The 19,647-nt window shown below is 40.0% G+C and overlaps 1 protein-coding gene across 9 annotated transcripts in view; it reads left to right on the top strand.

The window, feature by feature from the left end:
• Positions 1 to 19,647, top strand: part of PRKG1 (protein kinase cGMP-dependent 1) — a 466,811-nt gene that overhangs the window by 287,427 nt on the left and 159,737 nt on the right. For all 9 annotated transcript variants that reach the window (XM_080598462.1, XM_080598463.1, XM_080598461.1 and 6 more), the window contains one exon: positions 10,735 to 10,798. In XM_080598462.1, the coding sequence (XP_080454588.1) occupies positions 10,735 to 10,798 (64 nt within the window). The remainder of the gene's footprint in view (positions 1 to 10,734; positions 10,799 to 19,647) is intronic.

Below are 19,647 nucleotides of genomic sequence, written 5' to 3'. Positions count from 1 at the left end.
GCAACATCTATAAAGGCATTCAAAGATAACAGAGGAGTTTAACAAAAAGATGAAGAGCAACAGCAGCATCTGTTCCACTGGTATGAAGAAAAGCCATTGGAAATAAAGAATTAAGACGACCCACCATCTGTTAGCCTTCAGAAGTTCACAAAGGATAAATGTCCCAAATTACACCCCCAAATCAATAATGCGTGTGCCATTCTTACTGCTGTGATCGGCAAATGAGCACACTGCCGAGAGAATGACTTTTCTTAAAATAGGAAGGGATATGCTGGCAGTATATTTTTGCCTTGGGCAAATCTTGAAGTCAGTGTTCCTCTTCTGTCTCCAACTGAGTAGTAATTATTCAATGCTGCTCTGTGGTTGTGCAGGTTAGACATTAGGAAGAAGTGGGCTTTTTGCCCTTTGATGTGTTTAGAGACATTGAATTAAGCTGGCTAGTATATCCTGGATGTCTTGAAGTACTTGCCGATATACCTGGGGTTTGCACCAACACTGCTTGTCTGTAAGAATGTCTGAAATGCCTCCATCAAGCAGTCTGAGATGAATTGACATGTTGCTATTCTCATATTTTCATGCAAATCTGGTTGTTTGAGATCTGTACCATGAAGAGGAATGAGCTCTTTCTGGATTCTGATTCCTTTTTTTGTAGTTTATTTCTCTGTGGAGGAGTTAAATAAGTCACTTCCTGGAAGACTATTCTCAGTAATGATCTACTGATCAAAAGTGCTTTTGTTTGGACTTGTCTCTGTGTGAACCATCTAAAATGCATTGATCTGGGCAGAGAAGTTCAAGATTGCCCCTGAATTCAGTTCTGCTGGTTTTTACTGCGTCTAGCAAATGACACTGCCAAACACAGGGTGAGCTTATGTGGCAAGGTTTTGTTAGCAGGGGCGGCCTCTGTGAGCAGAGCCCGGCAGCTGTCCTGTATTAGAGAAGAACCAGCTCCAGCTGGCTGCAAAAGGGAACCGCTGCCAGCCAGAGCTGAGCCGTGAGCAATGCTGGTTGTGCCTCTGGGAGAACACACTGAAGAAAGGAAAAAATGCTGTGCAACAGCAGATGGGAGACAGGAGTGATAAAGTGTGAGAGAAACATGCCCGCAGATGCCAAGGTCAGTGAAGGAGAAGGGGAGGAGGTGCTCCAGGTGCTAGGGTAGAAGTTCCCCTGCAGCAGTTCTTGAAGAGCTGCTGCCTGTGAAAAGCCCACTCAGGATCAGTTCGGGAAGGACGGCATCCCATGGGAGGGACCCCACGCTGGAGCAGGGGCAGGGAGTGATCATGAAGAAGTGGCAGAGACACAGCGTCATGCACTGACCGCAGCCTCCATTCCCTGGTCCCCTGCAGTTCTGGGGAGGAGGATGTAGAAGAGGGTGGATGAGGGGAAGGTGTTTTTAGTTTGCTTTTAGTTCTCACTGCTCTAATGTGTTAGTAATAGTCAATAAATTATATTAATCTCCCTGTCTTGAGTCTGTTTTAGCCCATGACGATAATTGGTGAATGATCCTGTCCTTATCTCAACCCTGTTCTTATCTCAACCCTTGAGCCCTTTTTCATTGCATTTTTCTCTCCCTGTTCCTTTGCGGATGGGGAGTGAGACAATGGTCTGGTGGAGTTCAGCTGCTCATCAGGATGAAACCACACCACGGGGTCACCCATCGAAATCACTATGTAGAAATGTGCTGGGCAGGATTTCCTTTTTTTTTTTTTTTTAATCACACATAATAGATTTTCAGTAGGACAAAAACTCTTCTGACATTTCATGTAGTAATTAATAACAAAAAAAAGAAAAAGAGAAGATGTTCATGTATTCTAATGCTTGCTTTGTGAATCACGCAGATTCAGTCAACGGCTGCGTCAGGGAGTAACTTTTCCCCAGAGAGTTGGGTCTGTAACAGTGAATTCAGGTCCCTTTCGTTTCGTGGACACTGAAAGAAGTTGCATGGGAGAATGAAAAATGCTTGTGATTCTGATGATCTTAGAAACATTTATAGGATATTTTTTTTCTTGTATTCATGTAATTTTGAAGGCAGAAAACTAATAATCTTTTTAATATCTCAATTTAATACTGCTGGTTAAAAGAAGGTAGGCAGGAAACAGCATTACAACAGCGTAACAGCAGCAAACATTGCAAAACAGAGTCTGTGCTTTGGAAACAGTATTGTCAGTGTCTTCTTGAAAGAGATATTATTATGACAATTTGCTGTCAAGTGCAGTAGACATCTGTTAGACACAAAATGCCTGGCTTAAATTGTTTTTGAAGATGTTGTAAATATCCAATTTGGAGAAATGTGACAAAATGGACTATGAATGCAAATAAGACTTTTCACTTCTTCAAACTCTACAGTGCAATGTTGTCTTCAAAATATTACTCAGTGTTTAAGGATCTATTTGAGATAGTGCAAGAGTGAGTCGAAAACATCTCTCATTTTCAAGTATTTGCATCTTGTATGAGATGATGGTTTTTGTGATGCCATTTGACTTTATTCCATTGCCACAGTGATGAATTTGTTGTTTCAGTTGAAATTCGTAAGAGTAAATCAGGCTAGATGCACCAATTCAGGATTTTCTATGGAGGCTGAAGTATGAGGGTTCATTTCCCACAATATCTCCAACAGAAAGGGAAAAAAGCTGGAGAAAAACTCATTGGCAGTGAACTGTTCTGAATAGGTAATAATTACTAGGCAGTGCTAGCCATGGAGAACCTAATTTTTGCTATATTGCAAATGCAGGATCACAGAAATAAAAAACTCGATGTATGAGAGTGTGAGGTGTATTGTGATGGGTATTATTTTTTTAATAGCCTATCTAATAATTTCGGAAAAGATGAGTGAGTTGGAAGATACAGAATCTTCCCTTTAGGACCACAGGTATAATTTGATTTGGAAATATGAAGAAATACCAACTGCAACAGCAGAAATAAAAAACAAAACAAAACAAAACACATGGCATTCCTAAAAGGTACTACCATAGAATGGCTTGGGTTGGAAGGGACCTTCAAGGTCATCTAGTTCCAGCCCCCCTGCCATAGGCAGGGACACCTCCCACTAGATCAGCTTGCTCAAAGCCCCATTCAACCTGTCCTTGAACACTTACAGGGATGGGGTATCCACAGCTTCTCTGTGTAACCTGTTCTAGTGCCTTACCACCCTCACAGGAAAGAATTTCTTCCTAATACCTAATCTAAATCTACCCTCTTTCAGTGTAAAGCTATTACTCCTTGTCCTATCACTACGCTCCCTGACAAAGAATCCCTCGCCAGCTTTCCTGTAGGCTCCCTTTATGTATTGAACGGCCTCTGTAAGGTCTCCCCAGAATCTTTTCTTCTCCAGGCTGAACAACCCCAACTCCCTCAGCCTGTCTTTGAGGAGAGGTCCTCCAGCCTCTTGATCATTTTTGTGGCCCTCCTATGGACTTGTTCTAATGTGAGGTATTAGTTTTCCTCCAGCAAGGGCTGGCATGGCAGCAGCACTACTGGCTATGTGAATCCTGTCTTTAATTGGGTGACCAAAAATGTGCATGCTTAGAATTATCAGTATTATCAAAGTTGTTGTTACTGTTGAGCATTTGTAGCTCTTTCTGAGCAACTGTCCTTTACAAGATTAATAATCTTGAGTAAATGTATATAAAATGGGTGAATGGGTTTATATACCTGCCAATTTTGCTCCTTTTCTCCCATCATGACAGAAACATTTTTTTTTTCTTTCAATTGTGCAATCTCCCCGGTGACTGTAAAATGAAGTAGGAGGGCTGTCTCTGATAATGAATCCCTGTCAGGGAAAGACAGGGATTGACAGAAGCATGGAAAAAAAAATACTCCAGAATACCTGAGCAGCCTACTGAACATAAACAATGTGTGGACCAAAACAGAGTCTACAACCACATCCTTTTCTGACCCTTTTGTGTGCCCCACATGCATTTCCCATGGGGAAATATGTTTTGTCCTTATGATGTCAGTGGACAACTTCATCCATTACCATCATTATTATATCCTTTCACCATGAGATTTAAAAGAAAATGCAGCCCTTCACACTTGCTTTACTTCAGTCTTTTGCTCAGAAGGAAAAAAAAAAAAAAGTTCATTTGCTTTCTGCATCTCTCCCATTTTTATGTGCTCATAGAATGTAACTAGATGGCATAATCCAAAAAGAAGGGGGTTACCCAACCCATGTGTAACACTATTTAATTGTAGCAGAAGTTAGAAGTAGTAGAAAGGTATTCAGAGGTACTAAAAATCAGTAATATAGCAATAAATACAGATTGGTATTATAGGTTCAACAAACATCAGTAATACTATGGCAGTGAAAATACTTATGGATTACAAACTTGTCAATATTGTAACAGCAAATATATTTATGATAGGTCATATTTATCAGGACTATACTTACAGTAGGCTATGCTTATCAGTACTATACTTACGACAGACTATGTACATACATACATATTCATAAAATGATCAATACCAAATGCATCAAACTGATCTCAAAAGAAGGGTCTAGGTCATACTGACCTCAAACAGGTCTAATTAAGAAACCGATCTCAGAAAGGACCAAACTTGAAAGGGTCTTAGAAACTCACCTGAGAGATAGACCACCTTAGGAATGGGCCTAGAAAGGGGACCAAAGTGACAGATGGAAACTCACCTGGAAGTTGAAGCATGTTGCAGAGTTTAGGATTTGATACACAGCGTCACAAAATTAACACGACATTCCATAGAAGCCTGTCTGAAAAGGACAAAAAAAAATAGTAGAGAATAAAGAACACATGCTGCATGAGAAGTTTCTCAGACAGACAAGCTCCATTTTGAGTAAAAATATGGCTCTTATTATATTATTGAGACATACGAGAGCATAGAACAGTGTCACTTTAGATAACCAGTAGGTGAGAAATCCAGTACAAGATGGTGTTTCTTATTTTCCTTTATTTTCTTGAAAAAAAAAAATAATCTGTTTCCTACCTCAATTCCCACTTCCTCAGGTGATAAGTTGTTTCTCTGTTTCTTGCTTTGTCTTGATTGGTAATATCTTTGGGCCATCTCTGGTTCTCAGGTGCCCAGCCACACGCCAAGGATGCCTCTGCTTCCCAGGCCTGCATTTCCCAGGCTAGCGGCCATTTTCTCCTGACAGGGCCGAGCAGCCATTTTGTGTCAGTGCTTTCCCCTTACAGTCCCGTTACCCCCGTCACTGCTCCCATCACCAGGTAATTCTCTGAGAGAAAATGCTTACTACAAATGCCCTAAGGAGTTTATTTACCAGAATAAGCTCTATGTTATGAGTGGCAGGGCTTTAAAACTGTAGCTATAATATTTTCACTCAGAGATGAACACTCATAAGTGATTTTAATGCCTTTGTAGCTTGAGTACAGCAGATAGGTCATCTGCAGCAATTGTAGAACAAATGTATTCAGTCCTTCTAAAAGTTGTGTTACTTGCACCAATTTCAAGGCGAGACATGTAAGTGTAATTAATGCAAGTGTGAGTGAATGTCGTTCTCCATTTCCCTTTCTTTTTTTCCTCTAATATTCTTTAAGCTAAGCAAAATGTGCAGGAAATTGCTTCAGGAAAGCTACCCTTGACTTACCAATTACATTTATAATAGGTAAATACTGAGTTTCTAGAGAAGTAAATACACCTTTTCTGAACTTATTTTCTGCCTCTTCTCTTCCATTCCACGTGATGGGTATTACGTGTAAAGAAATATTTTATCCTCCAAATAGTAATTCTTTTCTGATGGGAAAAGAAATTTTATCTCAATGCAACAGTTTGCAGATACATAATGAATATGCTACTGTATCACTCGGTGCCTTGGCCTGTATCACAAAAGCATTTCACAGCTGTATGGGGTTCAGGCACACACTAACAGTTCTCACTTTTCAAAGGAGACTTCCTTTACTACCGCCTCCTCCAAAGTGTTGTATTTTCTCCAAGAGGCTGATACACCATCCAGTCACCAGGTGATCACAGTGCTCGGACATCACCAGGCACTTCCGACACCCAATGATCCACGTGGCATCCTCAAGTGCCCCAGGGAGATGGTTTTGTTCATGATCTGAAACTCAGCTTGCAACTTGCTCACCAGGATGGGAATAGATTTTAAAGTACTGGAAGAAAATAACCACCTTGCACAATAACCACATGGACACTTTTGCACAGGTGTTTTTCCCTATTCTGGCATCCTCTGTTTAACATGTTGAGCTCCCTGTGAAAACGTTAGCTTCCAGAGCCAGCAGGAAAAGCTGCTCTGCAGTTCCTACTGACAGCAAGCAATTCCCCACAGTGCCCTCACAAGGTGTATGGATGGTCATCAAGTACACAGTAGCAAACGTAGTACAATAGCAAAAATAGTACAAAATAGTTCCATTGCGTGGAATATAGCCAACAAAAAGCCACCTCTTCTTGCCAGCCTGAGCAGCTCCTCCACAGGTGCAGCTAGTTCAATTCTGTGTTTCGTGGTCAAAGGAAAAATCTGACAAGGTTTGGGACAGGAAGTGATAAAGCATTGTGGTGTTTGTGGATTGATTTAAAAACATGACGTTTATTGCCATTTGCTGTAAAATTCAATTTTCTTATGCAGACTTGAACCATGAAGCCACTAACCAGGCAGAAAATGCTGGTTAGGGATCTGTTTTTCCTCATCGTGTGCTATTAAGCAGCTTTGTAGGATGGCCTGGAGGTCACTCTTCAGGTGGGTTTTGGACTGTACTTTTGCAGACAGGTCATATAAAACAGGCATAAATAGTAGAAATATTGTTGAGCACCCATATCACAATAAAAAACTTAGAGGAGCAGGGGGAGACTACAGGTGAGTAGAATTTCAGTTGTGAAAGCCTCTCTGTTCCATATAGAGCCTTATGCCATTAATCACAGTACGTAGGTGGGGTTTCTGTGCGTTGTGTTTTTTTTTTTTTTTTTTTTTAAACTGATCAGTGTTACAGGCATTAAGTGTTGCAGTGTTGATCACCAGTCAGCTGTTTGTTTCACAGGGGAATTTGTAGTAGAGCTGGAGCTTCTTCTGCAATTAATCACCATTTTTTCACAAAACATGTTTAAAGGATTAGGCAGCAGAGAAAACCTTGGTCACCCTCTCTCTGTCCTAGGAGTGAGCAATCAAGGTATTCACCCACGATGAACAAGAAGGGGTGTTCATTCACACTCCTGCCTGGGTGGGTCTGAATGCAGATTTTTCCCTTTCCAGTCAGTTGCACAATAAAGTATTCAGTGCAGGTAGAGCAATTGCTGCTCAGTGTTTGGAGTAAGAGACAGCTGGAGGAAGTCCCCAGGACTGGATCATCAGACTTGTGGGAAACACAACTTGGAAGGAAAGGTTAAATAAGGTGTTAGTGTACAAAAGGTGAAGTTCCTTGTCTATGTGGGTGGCGGTTATGGAGGGAAATAGAATAAACTCCTTCATGTGGATTGCAGGTAAGATGAAGTCCCCTGTGCTGAGAGACATGAGCATTAGATCCCCAAATATTTTTTCTAGCTGTAGCAATTGTTATGATCTAGAATGGATTACATGGATGTTTTGAAGCCTTCATTACCTAAGGTTTTTAAGGACTGGGGAGAAAAGAACTTGTCAGAGAAAGTCTGCGTTGTGTAGTCCTGTTTTTTTTTAGACTTGTGCACAGGGTAAATGATTTCATGATGAGATAGAGCCTTGTTTGCTATGACTTCTACCATCGTAAATAATGAATACATCTGAATTGAAATGCTAAATTATCTGGTTTGCATGTTTTCAGATTTCAGTTTCACAAAATAGTAGAAAACAGAACCTAACTGTTCTTACCTGTAGTGCTGCAAAATCTTCAAAGGTTTCTTTCTTTGGTTCCTTCTGCTCCTGTTTGTCTTCCCAGTGTATGTTTTCCAACTCGCAGCGATTTGCTGCTCAGATGCTTTCCACAAAGCTCTCCCTTTAGAGTTGAGGCTCCATTTTCATGTGAGTGCAGTTACCTGCATGGAAATAGTCTCCAAAATATTGATCTTCATATGCAAAATCTTCATAGGACAGGCAAGTAAGGATCTATTTTAAGACTCTGCTTAATCTTGTTATGGAGGGGATTTGTGTGTGTGTGTGTGTGTTTACATATATTTGAACTGGAGAATCAAGCCAAGTATTCAGTACTGTTACACACTTGAGTGTGTTTTCAAATCTTGTTTTTATCATTGTTATCATCAGTTCCGTTTGCAGAAATTTATAACGCTTTTTTTAACAGGTCAATGAATGTTTTCCCTCTGCTTTTTCAAAAGACATTTATTCAGTACAGGTGGTCTTTCTGTTTTTGTTTATTTGTTTTGGGGGTAGGCAGCTCTATTTGTTTATTTATTTATTTATTTATTTTGGTGTTGAAGTGATGGGCAGTCTTGTAAGACTTCTTATGATGAAACCCCAGTACAATTTGGCTGTACTGCTACCTCTAGCTGTTGAGAAGGATACTACATCTGTGATGTGCCTTTGTTGGAGCTTGTTGTGTCAACAAGTTGACTTTCTCTATTGCTGTTTTTAAGTTATAAGCATTTCTCCTAGGCAATTTTCCTTGTTTATTTAATATCACAAGTTTTCAATAATTTCAATTCACTCAGAGGTTACCTGCTGTTCCCATGTTTCTCATGTGCTTGGGCTATAATGAATGTGTTCTGCTACCCTCCTGTGGGTTGCACAGACTCACAGAACATAATTAGCAAAAAAATAAATAAAAATACTGCAGTGAATTGTCCCCCCTTTCAGGAATGTTGTGGTGCAGCCACAGCAGAACTTGCCTAGATGTCTGGGAGAGTTACATTCTCCCACTAGTTAACTCCTCTTGTCGGAATGCAAGTGTTGGTGTCATGAGCTTTCATCTTCTGCTCAGGGCCAGACACCATTTAACTCCTTTTTGTTTGTTTTGTGTTCATGTTGCATTGTGGAGCCAGGTATTTCCATTGAAAAGGAGTACTTCCTAAGCAGAAAAAAGCTGAGAGCCAGAACAATCACAGTTTTCTGCACATAGCTGGCTGGTTCTGTCCTGTTACTAATTTACATGTTCAGTTAAAGTTGCATTTTTTTTTTTAAAGAAATAGAAGGTTTAGAAGTCCTTCTTAATTCCATTACAGAGTAGCATATATTTAAGTTAATAAAAGCAAATTCTGCTTTAACTGTGCTCACAAATTAAGTTCACTGGGCACTTCATGTAACAGGAAAGCTTGGCCTCAGGCACAGTACTATTTGCTAGCATGCCATCTGCGAGGTCTTCAGTCCTCCCTTTGTTTTTTTTTGGCTGGGTTTTCTCTGGGTGCACTACCGGTCATCAAATTGTGTATTCAGAAACTGTTCCAGGCTCCTGAAACTTAAGTGGTCTAATTGTCCCACAGTCAAATAAGAGGACCTGTTCTCCAGCAAGTTCTGGGTTGCAAAAACCTAGTGGGTTTGGGGTTTTAGCTCTACAAATCATGGCAAATAACTTGTATGTGATCAAAAATAACATGTGAAAACTTGCATGAAAGGCAAAATCTGATTTATTTAGGGTTATATTTGCCTCTCTGCAGGAAACTCCCCCCAGCAGCCGGCTCCCTCCTAGCTTTGCACCTGATCATCAGTGTTCCTGAAACTAGAGCAACACACTGGGGATCTAAATTTAATATTAGCAGCATAAGATTATGTTTATGCCTTGTAATGGAGCATGATAAAGCAAATCCTGAGCGAGCTGTTCTTGGAAATAGGCTCAAAAGAGCTGTATCAGCTCGGTGCTATGTTTGAGCTAATAGCTCATGTAGATGCATTGCTAATTAGGCTGCCGATGACAAGCGTTTTTAATTAAAGCAGGTACAGCACTGCCTTCCTGCCTCTGAAACATACATTGTGCTCGTGTGTTTTGTTTGGCATCACATGGGAATGCTGGTGAACATCAGGCTTCTATGGAAAACGGCAAATGAGAGAGCAAGGTGTCGCAGAGTAGCTGAGGCTGGCAGGGACCTCTGGGTCGAGACTGTAAGGTCGTGGAGATGCACCCTGACCTCAAATAAGGTCAGGGCACTTGCAGGAGATTTGGAGACAGCTTCATATCCCTCATCCTCCCCCAGACAGAATTAAAATTCTGTGGACTATGGGTGCACCACTCCCATCTTGACCAGCAAGTCCATGCAGATGTGGGAGATCTTTGGCAAGGGAAATACTACCAAAAAAAAAAAGTGGAAAAGTTGGCATTTTGGCAAAAGAAAACAAACAAGCCTTGGCTGTGAAACTCTCCCATGAGGTCTTCGATAATTATAACAGCCGTTTGATTCCGGTTTGTTACAATTCCCTTACCCTTACTCTGCGTTTATGTCTGTATGTAGTTTCACTCAATCTTTTATGTATCAGTTAGAAATGATCTCTTGTTGTTGTTTGTTTGTTTTTTGTATTTCAGGTGTAATGAAGCTCAAGCAGGAAAATTTAGTACAGTCATATATGTGACTGAACAGGTTTGCAGCACGGATTAATTCCTGTAAATCCTTAATTTATTCATAGTTGACTACTAGATTTAGAAGTGGTTCTCCAGATGTTTACTGCGAGTGGTCTCCCATTGTAGCAAGTGAACACTTTAAATTACCTCTTGGCTGGAAGGCAAAGATTGGTTTGCCATTATATATGCTGGTTTTCTGGTGAACACTTGTTCAGCCCCAAATGATGAGGGCTAAATATGTGTGAAAGTTATGTAAGAACGACAGCTGGGTTTAAGAAATACACAGCAGTATCCATTAATCGAAGTTTCTCTTGTATTGCAGTGTTCCCACATTCCAGAGCCTTCCTGAGGAGATACTTAGTAAGCTTGCAGATGTCCTTGAAGAGGTAAGTGCTTTTAATTTTGAGAGCTAATGAGTTCAGAGTTTGTGAGCCTTCTGGTAGCAATACCAAGGCTCTTTTCCGAAAGAACAGCTTCACAATTTTGCTCCCAATTATGGTTGACTGCTCCAGCATGTCAGGCCGATGAGAAGAGTTGTGTGAAAAATGAATCCATTTCTGGACAGGGCTTACATATCCTTAATTGGATTTCTGTCCAACTGGGGATCGAAGAAGTAGTTCCTGTGTTGTGCAGAGGGGAAACCTTCTGTCCTGGGTCAGTGGTGTAGAAGGGAAATGGCAGTTCCTTTCAAATGTAATGGGGAACTTATGTTAGAGGGCCATATCATGCCTTAAAGTAGGTGTTATGGAAAAGCTACTCTCAGGAGAATTACAGCAGAGACGGGTAAATATAAAATATGTCAAGATATTTGATTGTCCACAGTTGTGCCTTGCCTACCTGGCTGTAACTATTATTTCATTAGTTTCAGGCTTTTAATTAAAAAAAAAAAAAAAAAAAAAGCGCCAAAAAACCTTGCCCTGTAAGCAAGTGTGTAAAATGGATGCAAAATATGAGTTGTGTTGCAGGCAGTTTGTCCGCGTAGTTTATTCACGTGGTGTTATATTCTGCACCTGAAGAATTGCATGTTATTAAATACTACAGAAACTGTTAAAACCTTTCAAAACATAGCCCTTTGTGATTTAACTGCAGGAAATTTGTGTACAGAAGTATTTTATTTCATTCCTTGTTAGTTTTTTTTTTCTGTTTTGTTTTTTTTTTGTTTTTCTTATTAAAATACATGCCTTGCCATCAAGAAACAGTCCTAATAACTGCTTATAAGAAAACGTTTCTCTGTAGTAAGTACCGCCTCTGCCACTGATTTTAAGAAATGAAGCTGCTGACGTTTAAGTTGATTTTCAGAGCATTGATATGACTTTGTTATTTCTTTGACTACTTCGTATACAGATAAATTCACACGTCTGTCATGCAGAGTAATTGCATATTCATAGATAAGCTTTATTTCCTTTCCTGCCAGAGAAGTCTTCAGATTTAGAGAGCTGTATTAACTCAGTATGCTATGAATTAAATTTGCCTATCTCCAAACCACATGCCTAACCAGAAACAGGTAGTTTGATTTGCCTGCATCACGTAACCAACATTAAGCGCCTTGTCAAGAGTTAAGAAAAAGCTTCAAGGGAGAGTGGGCATGGGGGGGGGAGGCAGATCAGAACAAATATCAATGAAGAAATTAGGCATGAAAGCAGTAATCATCTGTAGGTTGTCTTAACACCACTCTTGTTGATTTTAAACTTGCAATGCTACCAAGGTAATTGTCTGCAATCTTCTTTTCCTTGTGTTTTTTGAGAGAACTAATATCAAAAGGAAGCTAAAGTCAAGAAGTGACTAGAAAAATGGAGAATAGGCAAGCTATATAGCGATAAAATCATGCTACTACAACGCTACGAGAGCATAGCTTTGCTACTTTTGTAGGGTCTTTATTTCTTACCAGCAGCTGCATGAGGACAACTAAACTTAGGGTGGCTGCTACAACTACACTGTAAGATCATTCCCACTCTGTACTGGGTGACTGCTGGATATGGCTCCCAAAACAAATTAATTCCAGTTTCTGACTTGGATTTGTCCTCGTTACTCTGTGTTTTTTCTTTGATTTAACATCATATTTTACATAAACTATAAAATCACCATACTGTCACAATGTGCATCTTGTTTAGCAGTACCCAACATATTGAAACTAGGCAGCAATAACTTTATTTTATCCTTTGTGTTGCTGGTTGAATAAAAGTGACTCATTTGGCACAGTGTGAGGCAGGGAAAAATCTCTTTCTTAATGTCAAGATTTCATGCAGTTTTTCTTTTGATACACTTCTGTGAATAATGCAACACTTCTGTCCTACATTCTTTAAATAATTTCTAAAAAGTGTTAACTAAAACCTAGAAGCACAAAAAAAAAAAAAGCTGTTTTAATTGGCCATTATCAAAATCAAACCAGGGAATGGCATTAAAAAGATGGTAGGAAAAAAGGTCAATATTTGATAACATAATTTCATTTCTGGAATTGATGGAAATACTAAAACAAGTTTCTTCGCAAAGATAACTTGAATGAGAATTAACAGAACGCTAGGGAATTTCCTTTTCTCTTGCAGTGGGTTCTAACTTGGGTATGATCACTCACATCGCTGTGATTGCTCGTGATTTATACTGTGTGAGATTCAAAGCAGGTTTATGGAGCTCAACTTCAGCAGATCCAAACCCGAGCTACCCATATTTTGTGTGTTTTTTTTGTTTTTTTTTGTTTGTTTGTTTGTTTGTTTTGTTTTGTTTTTATTCATGTGAAATAGGCTTCTAGAGCCATAATTGACCCCACTTCCAGGCCTTGTTCTGGGGCTGGCAGTTTCTCTGGATCCAGATGGCCACAGTTGGCACCCGTCTGAGCGTGGCTTTAGGTTACACGTACAGCCCTGGGGACGATCTGGGTGTCACAACTAGACCCTGGCACACTGCTGCGAGTGCCCAAAGCCTGCCTCTGTCTCCTTCTCTTCCACTCTTCATTATATTAATATCCCTTCACATGGCACTGATGCTTGTTAATGGTCAGCTATATGTTACATAATTAACAATGCTCAAAATATCCTGTAACCACTGCAGTGTGTTTCACTGTGGAAAGCAGAGCAGCTCTTTCAGTGCAGAGGTTGATTTAGTTTGGTTTTAATGCCATCTCTGTTGGAACAGCTCTGCCTGGCCTATGATTTTATTGCGTAGTTTATCTTTGTGCTTGCCAAACATAACGCACGAGTCAACGACTAATATGTTTTTGCAGCTCAAGACTGGATACTTATTTTGTTTGGGCTGTGGTAGTCTTAAGGAGGTGGTTTATGCAATCACTCTGTCTTCTGCCAGTAGGACAGTCCCCTCAAATCACTTGTAATTGCTTGCCTAAAACAAGTTTGATGCGTGGGAGGAAGCATCAGTGATGCAAAGTTCCTAGGAGATTGATCCAAATTACTGGGTAGGTAGAGAAGAAAGATTTAAATTACTGGGGTGTTGAGTCAACACAAGTGCACTTGTTTGGGGTCAACTCAGCCTCTAACTGAGCTACTGGCAGGGGAAGCTGTTTGGGAGAAGTGAGGAAGCAAGGGTTAATAGTGTTCGTATTGTGCAGGGGATGAAGGACACGAATTTGTCAGTAATTCTGCATGAGAAACAACTTTTTTGGAAGGGCTTAACCATCTTTGCTGTTTACCAGGATGTGAGAGGTAACATGTAGCCCTAGTGTCCAGGAAAAGTTTAATACTGATGCTTTTAGTATTATCCCCTATGTTTTCCTTAAGTTTCTTCCTTAGTGCCTCCTTTTTCATATTTTAGTTCTGTTGAAAAAAAAGCTTTGTGACCTCTCTCCAATGCCTTAACCATCATTCCCTGGGTTGCTCCTTCATATTAAAATAAATAAAAAAATCTGTTGCTCCATAACATTTGCCTCTGGTATCGCGTACTCACAGCCCTGCTACCTAACAACGTTGAACTGATGGCAAAGTAGTTTCACTGTTCATTTTGTAAGGAAAATTGTCATGTTTGTTTAAATATTGGTGTATTAATGTAGTTAGAAAAGAAGAGTTGCTTGGATGCAGCTTGTGCATTACCCATGAGTGCTGTGTTTCTCAGATGTATAAATACCTGAATCAGTTGCGTAAATATCCTTGCCCTGGTTGAACACAAGTCACCTTTGGAATACAGTTTTTAAAAGTGCCTTCTTGCACATTATTCAGAAGTTTCATGAATAAAAACTATAGTTTTATTGGAGTGAAACTTGTTTGCAAATTGAAATATTTACGGTAGGTGATTAAATCTGTTATAAATCAAAAATCTCTGTGAACAGGCAAAAGCCTCATCTTTCTTTCCTCACTTTTTGAAGGCTTTGAAACAATTTATGGTTCTTTTCTGAACAGAGACATACTGATTCTTCTTGGAGTTCAGAGAAAGTCTTTATTTCATCAGTCACTGTTAATATGTATCAGTTATATACTGGGGAGAAAATGAACATATTTTTGTAAGTAAACAGTTCCTTCCTAAGAATATGTTGCCTTAGCGTTCTGCAGGCAGCCTATAACAGAAAGGAGTAAGTTAACAATTTTAGGAAACTAGAATGTGTTCAAACATCCATAGAATGAACTTAATGCAAGTGAGGTGCTGTGTTGGGTCCTGTCCTGTCCCCCAGCCTCCGAACTCCAAGGCGCTGTGGAGATGTAGCTGCCTGGGTATGTTTTGTGGGAAATGTGGGAGGAGAGGGAAGAGCTTCTTCGCCAACTTCAGGTGTCATACCTCTCACCTCTTTTTCTAGTGGGAGTAGAGAAACTCCTACCTGTAAGGACAAGGCATTTGAAAAAGCCCTGTACGTCACGGCACTGATAATATTACGTGGACGGTATGCATCCAGTGCTGTACCCAGTGATTATTTGGAAGGTACCAAAGTTGCTCTTATATTTATTTACAGATTAGCTCTATTCATTAAATAAAATTCCTAAGAATGGAGGACAGTGAGTCTGTAAGAAGTGGATAAGAATGCGAGGAACATTATCAGCACGAGAGAGAAAAGTTAATTTATGATTTTAGAGAAGAGGGGGAAAGAAGAAAGCACCAAATCCCAGAACACTGAGACTCTGGTATAATCTCATGGTACGTTATTCCTCGTGGTAAATGTATAGGCTCTCTGCAAAGTGGACGGAGAGTGGATACTGAGAAAAGGGAACTTGCAGGCAGGGAGAAGGACAGCTGACCTGGAGAAGGTGTCTGTGACATGTCGGGTTGGGGGAAGAAAAGTTGGTCCGGTGTCTTTGTTCCCATTAGGCCAAGGATAAGGATGAGCTCGAAGTGGGCATAGGCGGTCAGAAAATCTGGGCTCTGCCATCTGCCTTGGGGCAAAAAAAAATGTGAACCAACCTCAAGATGGAAATGAAATCTGTCTTGTAGCCTGTTTCCTCTTTCAAGTATATCCTCTGTGTCATTCAAATGTAAAGCTTATATCCTTGAAAGACTTGTATCTAAAATCAGTATTACAGCTAACGATACTTATAATTAAGGTTGCTTGACCTTGTCTCTTTTGAAACCATTTCCAGTAGCTTATGATTTTGATGACTTATCCATTTGATCTAAAATTATTCATTGCAGCTGCCGGCCTACAGGTGATTTTTCTAATTTTTTTCCTAAGTTAAACCACTAATCCTATTTCAAAGAGTGAGATTGCTTTGCCTGTGTGTCAGGGATGGCCTTGTTATCTGCCTGAATATCTGTCCTGGCTCTGTTGAGTCACATATGGCTTTCAAGGTAGGGGAAAGGGCCAGGAGTGCATAGAGCCTGGAGAAATTATCTTACGACTTTAAAGTTTTGTAGTTAAAAACGCACAGAAAGGGCCTGAAATAAGGTTTCACTGGTGTTTCTGACTGGAGTTTCTTAATCCTGTGTACTTGATGTTCCCTTGCTGTTTCAGATTTAGCATGCTAATCCCCACCAGATGATTGGTATGAATCTGAGCAGTCTGATCAACAGAAAGCAACAAGTGCCGTTCTCATTTGGTTACCAAACTGCTGTGCTATTTTGTGCGTAATGTCATACCTAAACTACATAAAATTGATTTTTCCTATGTAATATGTATGTAGAGCAATAGATAACTCTGCCATAGATACAGTATTGCAGTAGTATGTACTCTGAAATATACCCAGCTTCCCCCAAGTCAAGGATGCCAACGCTCCATTCACAAGGCCTGGGTTTTCTGTGCTGTCACTGCCCAGTTTGGCTTAGGAGTGTGTTATGGCCCTGGGACTGCGGTTCCCCGTGTCTCCCAGTGTGCGTTTTGGAAACTTTCACTAGAAATGTTGGTATTTCAGAATCTTAATTTGATTGTTATGGAGTCCCAAGTGCCAGTAATGTGCTTTCTATAAACCCAGGAGGCTGTGATTTGGCTTCTCATTGATCCCGAAGCATGTATGGTCATAGACAAAAGAAGCTGCCAAACCATTTGAGCATTAGAAGCGTAGAGAAATGTATTAAATACCGCAGGCAGATTATGCTGAGCCTGAGCTCCGTGTTCCTGCAGCTCGCTGATTGCCTGCAGAGCACGTTTTGGGAGGGTGATCTCAAAGTGCTGAAAGCATGGATTGCAGCGACTGTCTTCAGCCATTTAATTAATGCCGCTGTAAATTTATTTAATGAGAATTCCTTGCCACTCTTTTTTTTTTCTTTTTCCCAATTAAAAGAATGAATGAACCGAGTAAAGCATGAATGATAAAAGAAAAACAAAATTTATTTCTGTTGCTAGTGGTGCTGGCTGCTTCCACTGCAGGGCCTGAAGAAAAGCGGTGATATTGGAGAAAGTTTCAGTGCCTAGTTCAGCTTCAAAAGCTGGCTTGCTCAGACTTGCCATGTTTTGGTAGTCTCCATACTAAAGATGCCAACCATCCTTCTTTCTCCACTTTGTGAAATTAATACAGACCAGAAATTCTTATGATGCCTACATTTAATTAACGGAGTCTGTGTGCACTTCTCCTTTTATACAGAATCACATGGCAACAGTGAATAGAACAGGAGAAATACACAAAATTAATCAGTTTTTAATACGACTAGTACTTCTAATAAATAGGACTGAGAATTGTCCTCAGGTCAATGTAATCCTCGTCCATCCTGCAGGAGCCAGCAGTTTTCCAAATGGAGGGCATGACAGTAGGTTATGCCTAGGTAATCGGCAGCAGATAAATAGTGCTCTAATTTAAAGACACAAACTAGATTTAAGGGGAATTAGAAATAAACAAGGAAGAGTAAAAAGTTTCCATTAGGAAAGATTTCTTTATCTTTTCTAAATAAAGCTCGCACTCTATTGAAGTGCATTTACCAAAGGAGTTACGGGATACAGTTGAAGCCCTGCTTGTGGGGGAAACAAAACAGATTCAGTCATGATTGATTCAAGTTTCAGTTTCTGATACTAGATCTGTATTTGTTAACTTTTCAAATGAGATTCAAGAACATGTAGCTTTGTTTGCACAACTGCTCCAGAAAATAAGCATTTTGAGTCTACTGAAAAAAAATAAAAATTAGAAAATAAAATGTATTTGGCAAAAATTATGTGCAGGAGTACAACAAAGTAGGCAGTTGCAATGTCCAGAGCAATGGAGTAGAATAGCATCTTTCTTTTATGTACGTGACAAACTTTTTCTGGCCTTTCAGCCTATGGAATATTTGCTCCTGAATAGGGCCTTTGACTGACACTTATGGGGCTGATGCTTAGTAGCATGTTTTGATCAGCAAAATGTGTGTATATTTAGTGTATGTACACTGTATCTTCCTCTGCAAATTGTGGCTGTTTAAAGAACTAGAAACATTTTCTTTCAGCATTAAAAAAAAAAAAAGAGTGCTAATCTAACGGGAAAATAGATCATCTTTATTATCAGAGTACAAAATGCAGATGAATTACCTAAATATAATTTTTAAAGATACTAGGGAGAAACAGAAAAATGATCATGTTTTTCTCTACGTAATGACATGGCTGTACAGTAAAGCTTACTTTAAAAATTGTTAGAATACTTGCATTGAAATAAAAGGTTTCATTTTGATTAAAAAGCTTAAGCTTTTTTTTTTTTTCTTTTGGTTTTCTGCAGTCTGTTGTGGGCACTGACCATTTAAAGGCAATTATAAATAAGCTCATGCTTAGTTATCACAGTGGAGGGAAGGAGTTGTTTAAATATTCCTGTCCCCACAGATATGTTGGGAACCTCATCATCCATGTGGATGTTATAATTACCATCCTGATTGCTGGGTTGTTCTGCAGCGGTAGAAATGAAGGAGGCGTTCCTTCACGCAGCAGTTAAGATATCTGCAAAACCTAGAGTGATGCAGGTGGAGAAAAGTTCTGTGGGTTGAAGAAGAGACCTGGAGACTGCCAACTGGAGACCCTCTGTGCATAAGCAGTTAGGTGCTGAGACCATATGGGAGAAGTTCCTTAAATATTTGCCCTGCTTTTACTCTTCTCAAAGCACAGACTTGTGGTTGCTGCTGGGGAGAGGATACTGAGCAAGGAAAATCCTCGAACTGATGCTACCTGGCCCCTTCCTGTATTTCCCAAACACAATTCAGAGAAACATCTCTGAATGTCTGAGGATGAGGCAGGGTAGCTTTATGGCCATGCCCTTTCCACCCAACCCAGTAAAATCCTCCAGCCTGAAAGTGGTCTCAGATCAAGACTGGTGAGGGCGAGTAACAAATGAGTTCTTAAAAACGCTCAAAGCTTTATCAGCTGAATGGCTCAGTCTAACTAGAGCATAAGCTTTTATTTGTATTTAAGACTGCTCTTCCATGTGAAAGCAAATTGAAGCCATACAGAACAAGTTGTCTGTTAAAATAAAATTTTACAAACAAATTGAATAAGCCATTAATCTATCATCCTGATAAAAAAATGCATGTGACTTATTTTGACGGTTTCCATGGCCACTCCATCCTAGTGGAAATGAAACCCAGAAGGACTAAATGAGGTGACACTGATACAGGGCACTATTTTTTCTCTCCTTGTGCCAGATCTGCCACCTCAGGCACATCCCACTGCATTTCTCTTGTTTGGCGGGAATTGAATGGAAAGCTGCCTTTGGGCCAGACAGTGCTGATCCTGTGTTAACAAATATCAACCAGATAGTGTCTTGCATGAATAACAGGGATGGAAAATCGGAGGGGAGGGAGCAGCACGTCTCATGAAATGGAAACTCGTGTGAATACCCAAGATAAACAGGACTAAATATTTATCTGGTTCATATGACTGTGGTTGAGGAAAATAGAGTACTGCTGGTTAAAATAAAGGTGC

This window comes from Anser brachyrhynchus (assembly GCF_964034855.1).
Source record: "Anser brachyrhynchus genome assembly, chromosome: 6".
Lineage (NCBI taxonomy): Eukaryota > Metazoa > Chordata > Aves > Anseriformes > Anatidae > Anser > Anser brachyrhynchus.
Note: the sequence above shows the minus strand (reverse complement) of the source record. Positions and strands in the feature narration are given on the sequence as shown.